Here is a 19,117-nt window from a genome sequence, read left to right as displayed (position 1 = left end):
AAAAATCGCTTCTGTAACATATACTCCCAAACATATTTTGCTTCAAGCATATACATTTTTGGGTATTGCCCAAACATTTATATGTTTGATCTCTTCCAATATATAATATGTTTGAAAGCATATTGGTCTAAACAATATATGTTTGGGTAGTCTAAGTTCCAAACATTTTGTATTTTTGCATCCAAATTCAATAATGTTGTCTTCCAAAAAACAATATGTTATTATGTGAACATATAATATGTTTGGAAGCATTTTGCACCCAAAAATATTATATGCTTAAAAAAATTCTCCCAAACAATATTGTGCTCAAAATTTTATTTATTTATTTATATATTTACAATCATAATGAATTATGAAAATAAACAGGTAATATAGGTGCTAACAACATAGGTTTTCGACCTGAATGCTCAAAATTTTGTTTCTGCCCAATTGTATATTCCCCCACATCTTTCTCACTTCCACGAGATTTTTTAGTTCTTAGCACCTTTTCTGCAATACAAACATTGTAGAAGAAATTATTCAATTTTATGATTTTTTTTATTTTAAATTTACCTTTTGCCGGACGGGGATTCGAACAGCGGACCACACAGTTTGTAAAGATCAAAGAAGTAGCTGATCAATTGCCAAAGGAAAAATAAAATGTTAATTTTGTAATAACAAGCAACAACCACCAACTTAATTCAATATCGCTCCCTGTTAAATAGCGCTCCAAGCTACTAAACACATATATGTTTATAGGCTATTTCTAAATTAATATATGTTTGCATCCAAGCATATTATATTTACAAACATTTTATGTCCCAAACATAATATGTTCTAACATATTAACATATATGTCCCAAACATGTTATGCTAGTTTATGAACATTATATGCTTGCACTCAAAAATATTGTGTTTAAAAATTTGTGTTCCAAACATATAATGTTTATAGCCAAACATATGAAAAACAGTCTTTTTCAACCGTGTATATATAATTATGAACCGATGTGGACTAATTTCTGCATGGTTGTTAGAGACCATATACTAACACCATGTACAAAATTTCTGCCGGATCGGATGAAATTTGCTTTTCTTAGAGGCTTCGCAAGCCAAATCGGGGGATAGGTTTATATGGGGGCTATATATGATTATGGACCGATGTGGACCTCTTTTTGCACGGTTTTTAGAGACCATATATCAACACCATGTACTAAAATTCAGACGGATCGGATGAAATTTGCTTCTCTTAGAGGATCGGCAAGCCAAATTTGGGGGTCCGTTTAAATGGGGGCTATACGTAAAAGTGGACCGATATGGCCCATTTGCAATACCATCCGACCTACATCAATAACAACTATTTGTGCCAAGTTTCAAGTCGATAGCTTGTTCAGTTCGGAAGTTAGCGTGATTTCAACAGACGGACGGACGGACATACTCAGATCGACTCAGAATTTCACCACGACCCAGAATATATATACTTTATGGGGTCTTAGAGCAATATTTCGATGTGTTACAAACGGAATGACAAAGTTAATATAACCCCATCCTATGGTGGAGGGTATAAAAATGGCCCAATATGGTCCATTTGCAGTATCATCGGACCTCATTAATAACAACTACTTATACCTACTTTCAAGTCGATAGTATGTTTCGTTCAGAAGTTAGCGTGATTTCAACAGACGGACTTTTTAAATTTTGCATTAAAAACTTTTAGTCTTTTAAAATATATTTTATTACCTCCCAAAATCCATTGATTCAATTGTTTTACTTACCGCATTTTTAATATATATTTTATAGAAATAAATGAAATATTTTATCTACTCAATATGTGTGTTATAAATGAAATGGAAGAATATATCAGCATGACAGCAATGCAAATATTGAAAGTCAATATTGAGAGCTTTTTGAAAATTGGCGGTAAATTTGTATAGCTTTCAATTATTGCAACACATAAAAAAAGACTTGAGAAGAAAACAGCTAATGACGTATCTTATATCATAAAGTGTATCATTCAAAGGCATTATTACATTTGGCATAGGCTAATATATTCAAACGAGATGTTCCATGCAAATACACGCAAAGAAAAAAAACGTTTGGAAAACGTGTACCGAAAACGTTTTTCTTTTGTTAGAGTTTTTTTAATTGCTTCTAAAATTTTAAACTTTTATCACCAAAAAAAATCGTTTGTTACAAAATTTTTATTTTTTCAATAAAAAAAGTTATTTTTGAAACAACAACACATTCCGTTTCGTTTATATCAAACACTGTTCTTTTCTGACTTTACGTCTTTAACACATTTTACCGTTCAAAATGTAATATACTACAATGTAATGTTGAACATTTTTTCGGAATCTTCCGAACATATCTGGAATATATGTAAAAAAAACCAAAAAAACTTTGGTCGAAGCAGGGATCGAACCCACGACCCTTGGCATGCAAGTCGGACGTAGCAACCACTGCTCCATGGTGCCAAACTAAATGTTTGTTTCTGTCAAATAAACTTTGTTTATTCGGTTCGTGGGCGCCGCAAGCTATGCAATATAAATATAACTTATATGGATATTTATCTATTGATGACCATAACAGGTACATAGCTCAGTGGGTAGTGTGTTGGCTTACAAAGTGCATGGTCCGCGGTTCGATTCTCCGTCCAGGCGAAAGGTAAAAAAATTTTAAAAATTTATAAAATCGTATAATTTCTTCTACATTGTTGGTATTACAGGAAAAGGTGTTAAGAACTAAAAAACCTCGTGGATATGAGAAAGATGTGAGGGAAAATGCAATTAGCAAGAAAACAATGTTTTTTTTTTTGAGTTTGTCTTTATGAAATTGTTTTTACATCCTGGAAAAGAATAAACGTTTATCACAAAAAGTATATACTTTTCTTCCAAATACACTTCCTTACAGCGAAAAGCAAATGAGAAACGAACTTTGTTTGTCTAAAATTTCGTTTGGGAGGAAAGAATTATTTTTTTGCGTGTAGAAATGCTTTCATTAACACCATATATTTCAATACAATTTTGTTTGCTGATTATGGAAAACAAAAATCCAGAGATGAAATAATGTTTGAAGTCTTGGTGGTTATATTAATAAATAAATCATAAATTCTTGATCTTTATGTTCTCCAAATTTAATTTTTCCGACAATAAACCCTTCCAGAGTGCCTAAATAAGATTATAGCACTTTTTTTTTGATGAATATATATTTTTCGGTATTGGTATAAAATTGGAAAATATAACTTTTCTAACAGTGTATATCATCAAATACTGGAGTTGTTTGTTTTCGTTGGCTTTTTGTAGAAATTTGATACGATACAAAAATGTTTGTTTAATTATTAAGGAAATAGCGACCAAAAGCTTCATTATAACAAACTGTGTCAGCTTAACCATTTCATTCTTTCACTTGGTAGTAAACTTTACAAAATTCCGTAGTTATTTCCTTTTTTTCTAATACACTAAAAGAAATCAGTTGGAATAGTAAAATAAAAAGCAAACTGTCTGAATAGGCGACAACTACACCCAAAGAAATTTGTTAGTAGGGACAGCCGAAAAGTCTGCTAAAACAGCTGAAAAAGGGAAAGCAGTCACTGTTTGCTGAAATACCACACACTACAGCAGACATACACTCACGAAAAAATTCCCGCCCACGGACATAAAACGCTTACGAGTTGAATTCATTTACAATTTTAGTAACACCTGGGATGTTAAGATGTTAGATAAAGCTCTCGATGAGTGGTCAACGTTTTTCGACACCTGAAGAAACGGTTGTTGTAAAACTGCTTCGACATTTCATATTTTGAAATCTGATTGGGGAAGGAGCACCTCCTCTTTGTCCGACTTTTTGAAAATAGGATTAAAGTTGACCGATTTACTTGAAATTTTCAGGGAAGATTGAAGAGGGGGTCTAGACAAAGAACGGCTACTTTATTTTTCGATATTTGGTCGGGGAGGGGGACCTCCCCTTTGCCCGACTTTTTTTTAAGTACAGTGAATAAACTAAGATTGAGATTTACAGAGAACATGCGGTGAGTTTATGAAAATATGGGTTAACTGATGTGTTCATATTTGGAAGGGGAGGGGAACCCCCTCCTTGCCTGAATTTTTGAAGATTGGAACAGATATCCGATTTGCTTGAAATTTTCAGGGAAGATTGAAGAGGGGGTCTAGACAAAGAACGGCTACTTTATTTTTCGATATTTGGTCGGGGACGGGGACCTCCCCTTTGCCCGACTTTTTTTTTTAAGTACAGTGAATAAACTAAGATTGAGATTTACAGAGAACATGCGGTGAGGTTATGAAATTAATATGGGTTAACTGATGTGTTCGTATTTTTGCCTAGGAGGGGGACCCCCCCCCCCTTTTTCAGAATTTTCGAAAATTGGAACAGATATCCGATTTGCTTGAAATTTTCAGGGAAGATTGAAGAGGGGGTCTAGACAAAGAACGGCTACTTTATTCTTCGATATTTGGTCGGGGAGGGGGACCTCCCCTTTGCCCGACTTTTTTTTAAAGTACAGTGAAAACAAAACTAAAATTCTCCGACTGACATTTTACGGAAAAACTGGGTGATGTTATGAAAATTATATTAAAGGGTGATACGGTCAAAATTTGGTCAAGGGAAAACGCGTGTAAATCGGTGAAATCGTTTATTTAAAAAATCAAATTAAATTTATTTTTCAAGTTCAATTAGTATAAAATTCAGGAAAAATATTCAGTTAGGCTTTCGCTTTTCCAAATCCGATTTGCCGGGCCTCACGCTTGACACCTGCCATCAGATTTTGTACAGCCACCTTGGCCACCTTCTTCGCCGCAGAAAGCCAGTTTGCCTTGAACTGCTGCTCGTCCTTAGCAGTTTTTTTGGTCTTCTTTAGGTTCCGCTTGACAATAGCCCAGTATTTCTCAATTGGGCGGAGCTCTGGCGTGTTGGGAGGGTTCTTGTCCTTGGGAACCACCTGCACGTTGTTGGCGGCGTACCACTCCATGGCCTTTTGACCGTAATGGCAAGATGCGAAATCCGGCCAAAACAGTACGGAACAACCGTGTTTCTTCAGGAAAGGCAGCAGACGTTTATTCAAACACTCTTTCACGTAAATTTCTTGGTTGACAGTCCCGGAAGCTATGAAAATGCTGCTTTTCAAGCCACAGGTACAGATGGCTTGCCAAACCAGATATTTCTTTGCGAACTTTGGCAGTTTTATGTGCTTGAAAATATCTGCTACCTTTCCCCTTCCTTTTGCCGTATAAAATTCCTGTCCCGGAAGCTGCTTGTAGTCGGCTTTGACGTAGGTTTCGTCGTCCATTACCACGCAGTCAAACTTCGTCAGCATCGTCGTGTACAGCCTCCGTGATCACGCTTTGGCCGTCGTATTTTGTTTATCATCGCGATTTGGAGTCACTACCTTCTTGTAAGTCGATAGTCCGGCTCGTTTTTTGGCTCGATGCACGGTTGTAGACGATACGCCAAGCTTATTTGCGGCATCTCAGAGAGAGAGGTTAGGGTTTCGCTTGAAACTACCGGCAACTCTCTTTGTCGTCTCAGCGGCTTCCGGTTTTCGATGTCCCCCCGATCCAGACTTCCTGGCTGTCGGCAAACGCTCCCCAAACACTTTAATTACATTTGTAACGGTTGATTTGACAACTTTTAGCGATTTTGCCAGCTTTGCGTGCGATTAGCTCGGATTTTCCCGATGCGCGAGCAAAATTTTGATACGCTGCTCTTCTTGCTTGCATTTTGACAACTGAAGTGTGAATTCCAAAATCAAAATAGGAGCGACATTCTACACACACACACCTTCAAAATGAGGAGTGTTCAGGTTTTTAAATGCAAAATTGAAAGAAATACGTTTATACGTTTATATTGACCAAATTTTGACCGTATCACCCTTTAGGTTCCTGATTTTTCAATATTTGGTCGGGGAAAAATAAAAGGTCGTAGGGAGACATCCGTTTCTTCTTATGTACATACAGAGAAACAATTACACTTTTCCGATTTACAGTAATCCCTCGATTTACGTCATGATTGGTTCCGGAATTTGACGACGTTATGTTAGTTGAAACGACGTAAACCGAATTAACAACTGCTTACTTACTCCTACACTGAAAAAAATATTGTCGTGAGGTCAAAGATTTCATGTCTTTAAAATACGAATACAAATTTTGCTTAGCATAGAAGACGCATTTCTCTAAAATAAAGTTATTTTCCTTGTCCAAAAGTCGATAAACTTTTCAATGAAGTCGTATTGTCCTTATAATTAAGTGATTTGACTTAAAAATGGTTATCTTAACATGAAAGATAAAATTTATAGGCTAAGGTCAACTTGACTTTAATAATTCAGAAAAATTCTTTAAATTTATTGAAATTGTCTTTAAATTTGTTGTCTTTTTGCATCTTGACTACAAAGCAAAAAATCGTTCAAATACAGGACATGTTTTTCAAAACTGTATTTTAAAGAAGTTTTTTACTTCAAACATAGCATAATTTCTACTGGAAGTCGAGTCCTAATTTGCCGTTAACTCGTTTTTAAAGGACATTGATAGCATATGAAGAAAAAAAGCTGAGAAAGCGAAAAATTAAAATTTGCTTCCTAGAAGCAAGTACACAAAACCTAAATTTAAAAGAGAATTGCGTCTTAAAAGTGTCCTTACTTGTATGCTTCGCTTCTTTGGCTCGGAATCAATACCAAATTTTTTAAAGTAAAGACAAAATCTTTGGAACCGAGTATGCTTTTTTTTCAGTGTAAGTCCATTTATGTATGTATGTGCGTGTACATAATAAAAAAAACTTAAAAATAAAGGTAATTCAGCAATTTCGGTAAGAATTTCAGAAAAAAATATGTTTTGATGTCATCATCTTTGGTACTTATTTTACGTATGGAAGGCGTTTCTGATAAAGTGGGCAAAAAAATCGACGGCGTAAATCGTAGTTTGATGGAACAAAAAATTTGACGACGTAAATCGAAACAACGTAAACCGAGACGACGTAAATCGAGGGATTACTGTACTTGAAATTTACAGAGGACGTGGGTAGAGGCTATGAAATTAATATTGGATACCTGATTTTGTGATATTTGGACGAGAAGGGAGGACTCCCCTTGTCCTACTCTTTGAAAATTTTGCTTATAATTTGCTTTACATTTTCTGGGACGTCTACACAAGATACACTACATCACTTTTCGACATTGGGTCGGGGAGTGGGAACCTCCTTTAAAACTGAGAAAAACTAAAATTCTCAAATTTTCTTGAAATTTACGAATCTATAAACTGCCCCACACTTGAAGGAAAGTTTCTAGATTTTTTTTTGTTTTGCATTTTCAGGGAATATTAAGGGTACTATCCACTTCTGCGTTTGTCGATATTTTATCGGAGAAAGTGACGTTTATATAAAAAGTAGAGCAAACCTCCGATCTACTTGAAATTTTTTGGGAGCCACCGTGGTGCAATGGTTAGCATGCCCGCTTTGCATACACAAGGTCGTGGGTTCGATTCCTGCTACGGCCGAACACCAAAAAAAATTTTCAGCGGTGGATTATCCCACCTCAGTAATGCTGGTGACATTTGTTTCAAAGCTTCTCTAAGTGGTTTCACTGGAATGTGGAACGCCGTTCGGACTCGGCTATAAAAAGGAGGTTCCTTGTCATTGAGCTTAACATGGAATCGGGCAGCACTCAGCGATAAGAGAGAAGTTCACCACTGTGGTATCACAATGGACTGAATAGTCTAAGTGAGCCTGATACATCGGGCTGCCACATAACCTATCCTACTTCAAATTTACAGGGAACGAGGGAGGAGGTGATTAAATTAACCCTCTAATGTCCCAATTTTTTGCCAGCTTATAAAATATTCAATGTTAACGACACAAAAGCAAGAAAACGAAAGAAGAAAAATTTATGCGGTAAAATTCAGTATATGCTGCAAAGCCTCTTGAACAGATTTTACTAAGTTTTCTTTTTATTTTACCCATTTTTGTTGTCTTAAGGTGGGTTTTACTAAAATCTTACTGATTTTACGAAGCCCGCCTAAAGGAGGGATTGGGCATTAGAGGGTTAATACAGGGTACATGATTTTTCGATATGTGCTTTTGGAAGGGGAATAGTGAAATAAATTTCGTCAATTTACTTCGAATTTATAGGGACCGTTGGGTAATTTGTGAAATTAATATAGGGTACGTGATTTTCCGAGATCTGGTCGGGTGAAGCGAAGGTGCGGAGATTTTTTTGTCCGATTTTTTGAAAAATGAAAGTAGAGGGTTGTCCGTAAATGGGAACTCGGTACATAATTTTATGATTTTTGCTCATGTTTCTGCCAGACTTTTTTAAGTTAAGTAACGTAGATGGTGCATCATTTTGCGGTATATGTTCGGGAAAGGCATGTTCTCCGTGTCAAACATTTTAACAAATGTGGTAAATTTTTTAAATACTTTTGCTTTTTCCGATTTATAGGAACGAAAAACAGTCATTCTTTGTATGTTGTTGAAATATAATGCCTAATTTTCCTATATGTTGAGGGGAAGGATACCTTTCCTTGACAAATCACCCTTAATATTCACAGGAAATGTAGAAGATTGTCCAACTACTTGATTACAGAACATAATTAAAAAAAATGGTGAAAAGGGTGTCATCTTTTCCCCTCTCTAACCCTCTCCACGACGTTTTTTGAGACGGACCGTACATCTGCATATTCGCCGTATTTCGATGTATAAACGAAAAGGCAAGTTTTCCGATTTGTATGAAAGAATTCAAATCTTTTCGAATTTGTTTTCAGCTTTTTCGAAGGATATGCCCCTACAAATATGCTTCGGAAGGCGCAGCGAAGCGGGCCGGGTTACGCTAGTGGGATATAAAATTATTTCTAAAATGAAAACACATAAAAACTCAAAATTTCTTTCTTTTTAAATTTCATTTATAGTTTATTAACACAATTTGCTTTTCGCACTTAGTAAAATTACAACATATCCAGATGTTGGATCTCAATAAAACTAGCATATAAACTACTTCAATTTTATGGCAGCTCTTAATTTAGCCGATCGACTACGACTGTTACGGGCCACCTCTTGTTCGCTTGGTACAAGTACATGTTTATGTAATTGCTTCCAATTGGATGATACAAATGATTCAACCAACTCCTTGTCATGAGTAACATCATAACCACAATACTTAAGAGGAACAGGATTTGCCAAACCTTCTATAACGTTGCCATTTAAATGACGTTTTACTATGGTGTCTTCGAGTGAATGAAAAGTAATGGCCACTAAACGCCCTTCTGGCTTTAAATAAGCATTAGCTAAAATCATACCATAATTGATTTCATTTAATTCATTATTAACAAAAATTCGTAGAGCTTGAAATGTTTTTGTGGCGACATGGGAAGGACGTTGCATTTTATCCAAACGGTGGGGTGTATCACTTAGGCAAGAAGCTACTAAATCTGCCAATTGTTTGGTTGTTTCGATTTTATACAATGCCGATCTGGCTTCAACAATGGCTCGAGCAATTTTCTTGGCAGATTTCTCTTCACCATATACACGTAAAATTTTCACCAAATCTGCTTCTTCTGCTCTCTGCAAGACATCTGCTGCTGTAATCTGTTCCGAATTTTGCATTCCACGATCCATACGCATATCGAGTGGACCATTTTTGGATATGGAAAAACCTCTTTCGGCTTCATCAAATTGCATCGAAGAACAACCAAAATCGAATAGAATACCATCTACAGAGTTTTGTTGTACATTATGCTCAGCAAGTAGACGAGGCAAATCAGAGAATTTTCCCAACAAAGGCACTAAACGTTCTCCATATTGAGAACTCATAGTTTTGGCAAGTTCATGAGCTTCAGGATCACGATCTAAAGCATACACTTTAATATCTTCATGGCAATCCAATATTTCTTTTGTGTGGCCTCCAGCTCCAAATGTCATATCGATGAAGGTTTCTTGTTTCATAGGTTTTAAGAATTTTATGGCTTCTTGGCATAGTACAGGTATATGAGCTGGTTTCATTGATCTTCCTGATGTCACCGTACAAAAGTTTCTCATCCATTGTTGTTGTCTTCTCCACATTTTCGCTAGCTTTATTTTTATTTTTCTACTTTACTTCTCTTCTTACTTTCCTCTACCTTCGTTCAAGTATTGCAAAAATTCAGATGATAATACTTGATTGCACTGCTGTGCTGATAGACCCGTTGCAGTGGAATCGTAGATTCTTTGGTATTTTCGACCGTATGTATTATTGGCCAAACGTTCAATAGAATCGATTTGTTTTGTGATTTTAGCGGTTGTCTCTGTAGTTAAAGCTGCTGGATTCGCTAGACTATTAGCAATATGTTTACGTATCTGTTCACCAAGATCCCTGGCGAAAATAAAATAAATAATTTTTGGTTTTTGCATATAGAAAACTTCACTTTATGGAGATGCACAAGCACTTTGTTAAAGGTTGATAGGGTGGATCGTGTGGATAAAGGGTGATTTGGTTATTTGAATTAATGTGACAGGATGTTAGCTTTTAAGTTTTAATCGAAAGCAGATTGGGAGAATGAAATTGAAATCCTTTGTATTAATAGAGAATATTTTCTAGATTTAACACTAACACAAGTTTCATTGTTCAAGAATAAATTATGAGACGAAGATAGGTGGTCTTCCTCAATGGGCAATTTAATATGGCTAATAATCTATAGCTACATTTTTTTGGAAGTGTCCGTCTATTGATCTCTTTCAGAAATGTCAGTTTTCCTAGGTTAAGTACTCAGCAAAAAAATAGTAAGTAAAGGCAAAACTTTAAAAGCGATTGCAAAAATGTACTCCCAAAGATGTTCTTTTTTGAACTACACAGAAAAACTTTTTAATTCAATTTTTATACCCTCCACCATAGGATGGGGGTATATTAACTTTGTCATTACAAACACATCGAAATATATATATTCTGGGTCGTGGTGAAATTCCGTTCGTCCGTCTGTTGGAATCACGCTAACTTCCGAACGAAACAAGCTATTGAAATTTGGCACAAGTAGTTGTTATTGATGTAGGTCGGATGGTATTGCCAATGGGTCATATCGGTCCACTTTTACGTATAGCCCCCATATAAACGGACCCCCAAATTTGGCTTACGAATCCTCTAAGAGAAGCAAATTTCATCCGATCCGGCTGAAATTTGGTACATGGTGTTAGTATATGGTCTCAAACAACTATGCAACAATTGGTCCACATCGGTCAATAATTATATATAGCCCCCATATAAACCGATCCCCCGATTTGGCTTGCGGAGCCCCTAAGAGAAGCAAATTTCATCCGATCCGGCTGAAATTTGGTACATGGTGTTATTATATGGTCTCTAATGACCATGCAAAAATTGATCCACATCGGTCCATAATTATATATAGCCCCCATATAAACCGATCACCAGATGTGACCTCCGGAGCCCCTTGGAAGAGCAAAATCCATCCGATTCGGTAGAAATTTGTTACGTGATGTTAGTATATGGTACCCAACAACCATGCCGGAATTGGTTTATATCAGTCCATAGTTATATATAGCTCCCATATAAACCGATCACCAGATTTGAACTCTGGTGCCTTTTTGAGAAGCAAAATTCATCCGATCTGGTTGAAATTTGGTACGTGGTGGTAGTATATGATATTTAACAACCATGCCAAAAGTGGTCCATATCAGTCCATAATCATATATAGCCCCCATATGAACCGATCCCGAGATTTGCTCTTGGAGGAGCAAATTTCATCCGAGTCAATTGAAATTTGGTACATTGTGTTAGTATATGGCCGCTAACAACCATGCCTAGCTGAGTCCATATCGGTCTATAGTTATATATAGCCCTCAGATAAACCCAAGATAACCCAATCGCACAGAAATTGGTCCATATCAAGTTCATAATTGTATATAACCCCCATATAAACGACCCCCATATTTCAATTCTGGCTCTCTACGTACCGTGCAAAAGTCCATATCGATTCGAATTTTATTTGTAGACTTACCAATACATACCTTTTTTGTCTAATATATACCATTTATGGACTAACTCACAATTTAGAAAACGATGTTAAGAAGTTTTAAGATACCACAACCCAAATAATTCGATTGTGGATGACAGTCTTTCGTAGAAGTTTCTACGCAATCCATGGTGGAGCGTACATAAGATTCGGCCTGGCCGAACTTACGCCCGTATATACTGGTTTATAACTCAAGTTTTTCATATTTTTCTCTGGTAATTTTAATGCTTTTATTTCAAGTAGGTTAAAAACAGAGGGAGAATAATTAAAATGGAATAATTTTAAAATCATAAAAACAGATATAAAAATTATTTATTTGGCAAAATATCACCAATTGTTTTAATTCACATCCAAAACACTGAATTCGGATCACACCTTAAGATGTCATGCAAATTCAGTGCTACAGCTGTTGCATTGGTGGACATCCGTCCTATGAAAAGCCCATGTTAAATTCATTGCTCCTTCGCCAAATTTGCACCACTCTCAGGTCAAACAAAGTTTCAAACGGAGAAAAACTCCAAATTGTTTCAAATTCGAGTGACTGATTTTCTTTTGACAGGGATTTCGTTCGATATACAAGAACAGGACAATAGCCTTAAGACTTTAGGCTATTAAAGCAAGTGCAAAATTGCTGAAGTAGGGTGGACATGACCATATGATATAAGAAAATAGATTCTAATTCTTTTTCATACCATTTTTTAACGATTTGTTTTTTATTTACTTTTTTGTTGTAAAAATCAAGTAAATTTGATTTTTGACAATGGCCAACATCGAACCAAATGCGATTAATCGACTTTTAAACGAAAAATAAAAAAACGACTTTGAATTGAGATGGGGATGTGTGTTGGTTAATAAGTTCAGAGGTCTAAATTTGCATACACGCAAAAAATATTTTTTGTCTTCAATCAAGAAATTAATTTATCGAATTATTTTTTAATTGAAATGTCTTCAATCACAGAAATGATAGTATCAATTAAAAAATTAATTGAAAGTCAATTAAAAATTTAATTGATCCAATTAAAAAATTAATTGATACTATTGATTTTTGTGATTGCTTTTTGTTTCAATTAAAAAATTTGTTGAATCAATTATATTTTCAACTGAATATTTTTTAAGACTTTAATTGGAAAAATTTTCATGATTTTTTTCTGTGTATATTAAAAACAGATTTCAAGCAATCGGTTATACCTAGGTCCCTTAGGTCGGGTTAGGTATCCATTGTGATACCACAGGGGTGAACTTCTCTGTTATTATTGAATGTTTCCCTAATCCATGTTTAGCTTAATGATCTCCTATCTTTAGACGAGCTCGATGGACTCATATGGTGGTAAACCCACTTTGAGAAGCTATAACACAATGAGAAATGCCTGAAAAGGTAAAAACACCGCTGAAAAACTTTATGGTGTTCAATCGAAACTGAACCCAAGACTTTTCCTATACAAGGCGGACATACCAACAATTTCACCATGGTGGCTCCCAATAGACCCCTTATTAAGACGGTAGCACTAATTTAAATGATAGTATTTAAGTTATATAGGCTTATTGAGTCTTTTAAGTGCTCGAAATATAAAGCTAAGTAATTAGTCTATTTGGGAAGGTTCTTAGATGACGCATATACGGACTATATATAGGTTAGGTTATGTATAGAGGCGGCCCGAAATTCAGGCTCATATAGATGATGAAAATATTGGCGTTTTAGCTTCTAGCACTTGCAACAGGGAGAATTCGCATGTGGAATCAGGTATGTGGTATAAAAACCTAAATATACCTATAGCTAAACCTGATGACTTAGTTCTCCAAATGCCGTAGAAGACGAATATTGCCGCATGCAATAGTTTTTTCATAACTGTACAAAGGATAAACAATAAAATCACATGGGACAAAAAATCGAAAACTTGTTCAAATTCGTTATAAATATTTTCCAAATGTAATATTTAAATTATTTGGCAAAAATACAATGAAGTTTTCTATAAGATTTTTGGTAATCCTATACATTTTACTTCCACGTGAATGCAATTGAAATTTGAACCCTGCACAAGAAGCTAACCCACGCACATAGTTGAGAAAATGTCATAAATCTTTCGAGCAATATTGTATCGAAGTATTAATTTTAACTTATTTAGCATTCTCGTTGCAAAATGAAGTAAGAATAAAACTTACACTTCTTCTGTACCTAGGATGTACTCCTCCTCAATTAATTGATAAGCGTATTTCGAAGACATGGTTTCCAAAAACGGAAAATTAAATGCACTTTCAAAAATACAAACGGACAGCGATGAACGCACAAGGCAAACTAAACAGAGTAAACGCACTCACTGCATTCTTATAGGATTGTGGCAGTCTAGTGCAAAGCCTAGTATTAGTATACCCCACGAATATTGTGTTTAGATACAACTTCAAATCTTGACCAACCTGCTTCCTATCAATAGATGTGTAAGTATTACTAAAGAAATTGATTATGGGTTGCGATTGAATGATGTTAGTGGTAGTATGTTTTCATGGATGCAACGATTAGTGTATAGTGCGTGTGGGCTGGTATTCTCTTCTCTCCATGTTTATTATTTACCTGCCGACTTTAGATTTGTCTGCCGGCCACTTTTCCAGTACTTTCAAAAATCGTTGATATTGAGCCGACATAATTTACGTTCGTATTTGGCTATTACTTTTCAGTGGCTTATGCAATTTTTGCTTTAAATAAACTTATTTAACATTTTTAAGAAATTTCTTAAAAAAGCGCGTTTCGTAATATAACTAGCAAGTAATGCCAATAACAGATGATAGCAATTGCATTTGACAACGTTGTCATTATCCGATAACATGGTTCACAACAAACTACAGGGTGATTCAGACTGAAATAAAAGTTGATGAAAAATGAGTGGTAATGTCGGTAAATATATGAAATTTCCCAATAAACACAAACGTTTGAAAAATACTAAAATTCAATAATTTTTCAAACATTTTTTCAAAGGATTAGGGTAATATTCAAGTTGAGAAATTGTTGAGAAAATCGCGTTCTCAACAAAAAACAGACATTACCCTCAACAGTAAAATTCAACACAATAGCAATAATTTCTCAATTGTAATCCTCAAATTGAAATGCATCGCTACTCAATAATTTCTCAAACCGTTTTCAATGTGATAAAAATAAAAAATTAGCATTGTTGCTAATACTTTCAAACCACAATTTGTATGAAATTCAATCCTAGTTCTAACTGAAAGTCAATACTAAATTCTAGAGATTTTGTAAATTTTATTATTTTTTTCATTAACAAATATAATAATCTTAAAAATAACATTAATAATATATAAAAATAATAATATAAAACCAATCAAAATGTAATTATCTTATTAAACGTATTAATAAATAAAACTATGAATACAACTTTAAATATCTTAAACATTTTTACATGTATAATTCCATAATGTTGGTGTCAAATAACTACTAATTAATATGCTGGCAATTTGAAATAATTACTATCGAGGAACTTGCTGGCTTGTGTGTTAGAATAGATTCCAGCAAGAGGAAATCACAAAATATCAAACTGATGACGGGATGTAAATTGATGTAGTGCACATTTTCATCCAGAAGTTCTTGATATAGGAATTGTTGCACTTTGTTTTAATTGGTTGCACTTTGTAAGTTTTCTGAAAACTTTTATTTGTTGTTCCCTTCATCGGTTTTTCATCGGCCAACATCTTCCAAGAATATACCATCCAATGATTTTAGTTTTCTGCAAAACAATCGAGTTTTGTGATTTCCATTATGTTTTCATTTCACTTTTTATTTTGACTTACCAATTTGTATTTCTTCCAACTGACCACATACTTCGTGATTTCCTCAAGAACGTTGGTGTTACAAAATTGTTGTTATTAAAATACTGGCAATCTTAGGAACTTGATGACCAGATAATTGGAATAAATTTCCAGCAATTTCAATTCACAAAATAACAAAATAAACCGATGATGCGATGTAAATTAAACTATCGATGTGATGCGAATTATCATCCAGTAGTTGTTGATATGGAAAAGCATAAATACCAAGTTTTTTTGGTTGCACTTTGATTTATGGAAACTTTCTCTTCTCGATAAGCCACTATCATTTTTCATCGGCCAGCCTCTTAATGTGTCCAAGAATCAGCATCCAAATATTTTAGTTGTCTGCAAAGAGATTTGATTTTAGTGACTTCCTTAAAGTTTTCATTTCGTGTTTTAGTTTTACTTACCAAATTATTATAAGCAATTTCAATTGATTATTAAAAAGTTTCCACATTTTTTTATTTCTTCCACGAACTTTGTTGTCCAAAGTAGTATTGAAAACCATGTGGTTTTTTCGTTGCATTACAGGGTAGTGTTTTGTCAAAGTTTTCTCCAATTATCTTCAACACATTTTCAAAGTTTTCGTCAACATTTTGCCAAATTGGTTGTAATTCGCAAACAATTTGAAGATGCATTGAAGATGAGCTGTTTCAAGTCAAGTTGGATTTATGTTGAAAATGATATTTACCCTCAAACTGAAAAGGTGTTGCATTTGAAAAACGCTCATCCTGTGTTTATTGGGTTCACTTTGAAATCAAAAGCTCGAATAGTCTGCCGCGAACAGGAAAAAATGAACCCTTCCATCAACGCACGGATTGACGCATGGTGTGTAATTCAACCTTAAACACGGTTGCCACTAGCGCCAAATATTATTTACCAAAATTTGAAGAAAATTCTACCAAATGTAAAAAACTCTGTATAAATAATTTTTGGATTGTAATTGTGTGGAATTTTAAATGTTTTAATGATTTAAGCTTGCGCCAACACGAAAAAATTGCACTTATACGAAGAAAAAAAGAGAACTTACTATGGGATTTTGGTAGTATGACCTAACAAGAAAATTAAAAATGTTAAAGATATTGAATTTAAACAAATTTTGTCAAATTTTATTTCTGTAGAAAATTTTGTCAAAATTTTATTTCTGTAGAAAATTTTGTCAAAATTTTATTTCTATAGAAAATTTTGTCAAAATTTTATTTCTGCAGAAAATCTTGTCAAATTTTTTGTTGTATTGAAAATGCATGTACCTCTTATGCGATTTACAGACTATCAGTTATTCCGGACGACAGTGCTCGTGTCGAACATATCCCATATATTGTGCACATTATAAGTTAAGTCCGAAGGCATAATCGATACTGCTGCATGTTTATGGGATCGATAACACATTTACCGATTATTTAGTCATCGCCGACAAGTCGTATCGATCCGACACACTGTAAGATTCTTTACAAACACCGACATTCCGTCCGGAATAACTGATAGTCTGTAAAGCGCATCAGTTGGAGAGGAATATATTCCAAACCATCAAGAATTCTACCAATCTACCGAACAGGAAAAACTACAATTTTTGGTAGAATTCTACCAACTGTGGCCACTGTGGTCTTATGCGCTTTACAGATTATCAGTTATTCCGGACGACAGTGCTCGTGTCGAACATATCCCATATTTTGTGCACATTATAAGTTAAGTCCGAAGGCGTAATCGATACTGCTGCATGTTTATTGGATCGATAACACATTTACCGATTATTTAGTCATCGCCGACAAGTCGCATCGATCCGACACATTGTAAGATTCTTTACAAACACCGACATTCCGTCCGGAATAACTGATAGTCTGTAAAGCGCATAATGCGCTTATAAATTATAATGTGCACAATATATGGGATATGTTCGACACGAGCACTGTCGTCCGGAATAACTGATAGTCTGTAAAGCGCATTAAACCCTATAAAATTTCGAATTCGATAAAACAAGCTTTATAAAGACCCTTGGACAGAATATTTTTTTTTAAATAATCGCGCGATTAAAAATTGTTTAAAAGTCCTCACGTTTGTCTTTTGGTTTGCCTTAGCCCACGTTAGATCCTGTCCATAAGATAAAGATTCAAATCCCGGACGAAAACTTGCTATTTGTCTCGTTTGAGGTTTGTGTTACTTATTTTTGTTTTGCTCAGTATTTTTTCTTTCCATTCCATTTATACCAAATGCACAAGAATTTCTTAAATTGCATGCAATAATGCAACCATGATAGGGAAAATAAAAATCAATGGTCGAATTTTCGATAGAAAAAGTGTGAATGTATTTTTTATGGGTGGAGGTACACAGGGCTTTATGAAAATAGAAATTTAGATATTTTCATGCTTATGAGTTTGTTTGCGTAATTCAGCAAAAACTTGCAAGAGAGTAAAAATGGAGTTTATTCTCTTTGCTCCAGTATCAATTTATCATGAAGCAATGTACAGCTTTTAAATCAATTAAAACAGTGAACATATTCATATTTTTACTACATTTCTAATTGCCACTGCGCTTTCACGTTTTATTTCTTTAAGCACGGTATGCACCTCTAGCGAAAATTTATGGTGTTTTCTTTTCTGAAAAAAGTGCTTTGGCTTCATTTTGTCTGTACAGAATGCGCATTTTTAAAATGTTACCAGCAACCCAAAAAAATGCTATCATTTCAGCGGGCAGAAAAGAATTCAAAGAAGGAAACAGGGCAATCGCAGCACTCTCGTTTGTTGGCAGTGCTGAAAATGCCCGTAATTTGCCTCTATGCGTGGCGCTATTTTCACAACAGAATTCGAAGCCTTTTCGCACTTTTTTAGAAAAGAACCTAAACAGTACATTTTCCGGGCAAAATGCAAAAAAGTGAGCATCTTTTACAAGAAAAGAAATCGCCATTAGTTTATATGCCAATAACACAGTTTTGCAATGTATTTCTTATGGGAGCAAAATGTAAAGATCGATAATAACGCGTCATGGAATTTTCGTTAGCAAATATAGCATTTCTTATGAGTAGTGGAAATTTACGCTACAGTTGCCTACCGGCCTTTTCGACTAAAAACAACTGGAAATTATGTGCTAACTCTTTCTCAAATGTCTTTCTTAATTTCCCAAATATCTATTTGTTCTCTCTCTCTGGCTCTCTTTTTGGAATAAACGACAACCAGTAAAAATTTGTGATAATTATCTAAAATTATTGGGTACTCGAACGAAGCCTATGTTAAATGTCGGCAATGATGTTTCGATTTAAAAATATCAATGGTTATCGATTACTAATCGATTGCAATCTATGTTAATCGATAGTAAAGTATAATCGTAGTCAACTTGTC

The 19,117-nt window shown here is 34.7% G+C and overlaps 2 protein-coding genes and 2 long non-coding RNA genes across 5 annotated transcripts in view; all 4 read right to left on the bottom strand.

The window, feature by feature from the left end:
- Positions 1–14,748, bottom strand: part of pug (pug C-1-tetrahydrofolate synthase, cytoplasmic) — a 38,419-nt gene extending 23,671 nt beyond the window's left edge. The window contains exons 1-2 of one of the 2 annotated variants that reach the window (XM_075289684.1): positions 14,539–14,748; positions 10,062–10,321 (exon numbers count right to left, since the gene is read on the bottom strand). In XM_075289684.1, the coding sequence (XP_075145799.1) occupies positions 10,075–10,321; positions 14,539–14,609 (318 nt within the window). In that variant the 5' untranslated portion in view covers positions 14,610–14,748 and the 3' untranslated portion in view covers positions 10,062–10,074. Of the gene's footprint in view, positions 1–10,061; positions 10,322–14,538 lie in introns of those variants that run through there. The other variant, XM_075289681.1, reaches the window with a different exon arrangement.
- Positions 301–1,824, bottom strand: LOC142238027 (uncharacterized). The gene is made up of 3 exons (XR_012722614.1): positions 1,752–1,824; positions 553–612; positions 301–489 (listed from the first exon to the last, which is right to left on the bottom strand). It is a non-coding gene; the product is annotated as an uncharacterized LOC142238027 (long non-coding RNA).
- LOC142220504 (putative methyltransferase-like protein 15 homolog) lies at positions 8,855–10,032 on the bottom strand. Its single transcript, XM_075289686.1, has one exon. It carries the CDS (start codon positions 10,030–10,032, stop codon positions 8,965–8,967), a length of 1,068 nt encoding a protein of 355 aa, XP_075145801.1. The 3' UTR covers positions 8,855–8,964.
- A 598-nt stretch (positions 14,749–15,346) lies between the features above and the next one.
- LOC142238021 (uncharacterized) lies at positions 15,347–16,526 on the bottom strand. Its single transcript, XR_012722613.1, has 3 exons — positions 16,196–16,526; positions 15,768–16,130; positions 15,347–15,703 (listed from the first exon to the last, which is right to left on the bottom strand). It is a non-coding gene; the product is annotated as an uncharacterized LOC142238021 (long non-coding RNA).
- Positions 16,527–19,117: the final 2,591 nt, after the last annotated feature.

The sequence above is a fragment of the Haematobia irritans genome, chromosome 1 (genome assembly GCF_050003625.1).
Source record: "Haematobia irritans isolate KBUSLIRL chromosome 1, ASM5000362v1, whole genome shotgun sequence".
Classification (NCBI taxonomy): domain Eukaryota; kingdom Metazoa; phylum Arthropoda; class Insecta; order Diptera; family Muscidae; genus Haematobia; species Haematobia irritans.
This window is presented reverse-complemented; position numbering and strand designations above follow the sequence as displayed.